The 1,864-nt window shown below is 54.4% G+C and overlaps 1 protein-coding gene across 1 annotated transcript in view; it reads left to right on the forward strand.

Moving 5' to 3' along the window:
* The first annotated feature begins 910 nt into the window (after positions 1–910).
* Sbsn (suprabasin) overlaps positions 911–1,864 on the forward strand; it is a 4,583-nt gene continuing 3,629 nt past the window's right edge. Inside the window, 2 exon segments of the mRNA XM_021166600.2 lie at positions 911–1,466; positions 1,468–1,863. Coding sequence (XP_021022259.1) covers positions 937–1,466; positions 1,468–1,863 — 926 coding nt within the window. The 5' untranslated portion in view covers positions 911–936.

The raw sequence follows: 1,864 nt of genomic DNA on the forward strand, positions 1-1,864 counted from the left end.
CTTTTCTTAGCTTCTAACCCATCCATGAGCTCCATCTATGACTATAGTTACTGGGCCTCAGTTAATATCTCGTGAACTGGGGTCATAGCAGTATCCAGAACGAAGGGCCCGATAGCTAGAAGTGAACAGTCTAGGAGGGGAGACACACTTAAAAATTAAAAACAATTTCAGATTGCAACAAGGTCTATAGAATCAGAAGGGTGACATCACAGAACACAATTGTCATACCTGTCACACCACACTGCCTGGGGCATGGTCAGGAAGGGCTTTCTGACATGCTGGCCATTTGAGCCAGGTGTGGAGTGAGTGGAGGCAGCTGGGTCACACTCTGGCTTCCAGGCACATGAAAAGTCGCCAGACAGCCATGGGGGGCGGGGTGGAGGGCTGAGGAGCTCGGACAAAGGCCATGTAACTGGAGCAGAGAGAGAGGTGGGAGAGGGGACTCCAAAGACAAAACCAGGCAACTCCTTCAGCTCCTCGGGGTGGGGGTGGAGGGTCCTCTTCTCCCTGTCTGCTTTCCACTCTTCCAGAGTTATCCTGTAGAGCAAACCCTCTAAGAGGGCTGACAGGGTGGTTAGGGATGGAGGGTGCCTGAAGGTGGGTTCAAAAGGAAGGAGGATGGCCAGTGGGAGAGAGAGGAAAACAGGAGGGGCTGGGCAGGGCAGAACCCTACTGGGGTGGAGGGCCTGAGCAGGTTAAAGAGCAGAGGCAAGGATCTTGTCCATGAATCATCCTGTCTCCTCCTCCTCCTCCTCCTCCTCCTCTTAATTGCTCAATCCCAAATATCTCTGGGAAACACCCCCCTGACTGGACCGAAGTCAGAGCCTCACAGGAGGGATTGAGTCATGAGGGGTGGGGAAGAGGGAGGGGGGTGAAGGATAAATAGCGGCCTCGCTCCCCGGCTCCTCTCTGCATCCTCCCTGCCTTCCCAACAACATGGATCTTGTCAGTTTGCTCAGCTCCTGCTGCCTCTTAGTGCTCCTGGGGACTCTGCCTGCCCGGGCAGCCCATGAGGATCCCGTTGAGAAGGTCATAGAAGGGTTCAGCCGAGGGCTGAGCAATGCAGAGAGAGAGGTGGGCAAGGCCCTTGAAGGCATCAATAATGGAATCACTCAAGCTGGAAGGGAAGTGGAAAAAATTTTTGATGAACTCAGCAACATGGGCAGCCAGGCTGGCAAGAACGTGGAACATGGCTTGGACAAAGTAGCCCATGACATCAACAGTGGCATCGGACACGCAGGAAAGGAAGCAGAGAAGTTTGCCCATGGGGTCAACCACGCCGCTGGACAGGTTGGGAAGGAGACAAACAAAATCATCCATCATGGGGTCAGCCAGGGGGGCAGTGAAGCAGGGAAGTTTGGTCAGGGGTCCCACCATGCTTTTGGTCAGGGTGGGAATGTGGCAGACAAGTTTGGTCACGGGACCCACCATGCTTTTGGTCAGGGTGGGAATGTGGCAGACAAGNGGGACCCACCATGCTTTTGGTCAGGGTGGGAATGTGGCAGACAAGTTTGGTCACGGGACCCACCATGCTTTTGGTCAGGGTGGGAATGTGGCAGAGAAGTTAGGTCATGAAACCCACCATGCTTTTGGTCAGGGTGGGAATGTGGCAGAGAAGTTAGGTCATGAAACCCACCATGCTTTTGGTCAGGGCGGAAATATGGCAGACAAGTTTGGTCACGGGACCCACCATGCTTTTGGTCAGGGCGGGAATATGGCAGAGAAGTTTGGTCAGGGGGCCCACCATGCTTTTGGTGAGGGCGGGAATGTGGCAGAGAAGTTTGGTCAGGGGGCCCACCATGCTTTTGGTGAGGGCGGAAATATGGCAGAGAAGTTTGGTCAGGGGGCCCACCATGCTTTTGGT

The sequence above is a fragment of the Mus caroli genome, chromosome 7 (genome assembly GCF_900094665.2).
Source record: "Mus caroli chromosome 7, CAROLI_EIJ_v1.1, whole genome shotgun sequence".
NCBI classification, from domain to species: Eukaryota; Metazoa; Chordata; class Mammalia; order Rodentia; family Muridae; genus Mus; species Mus caroli.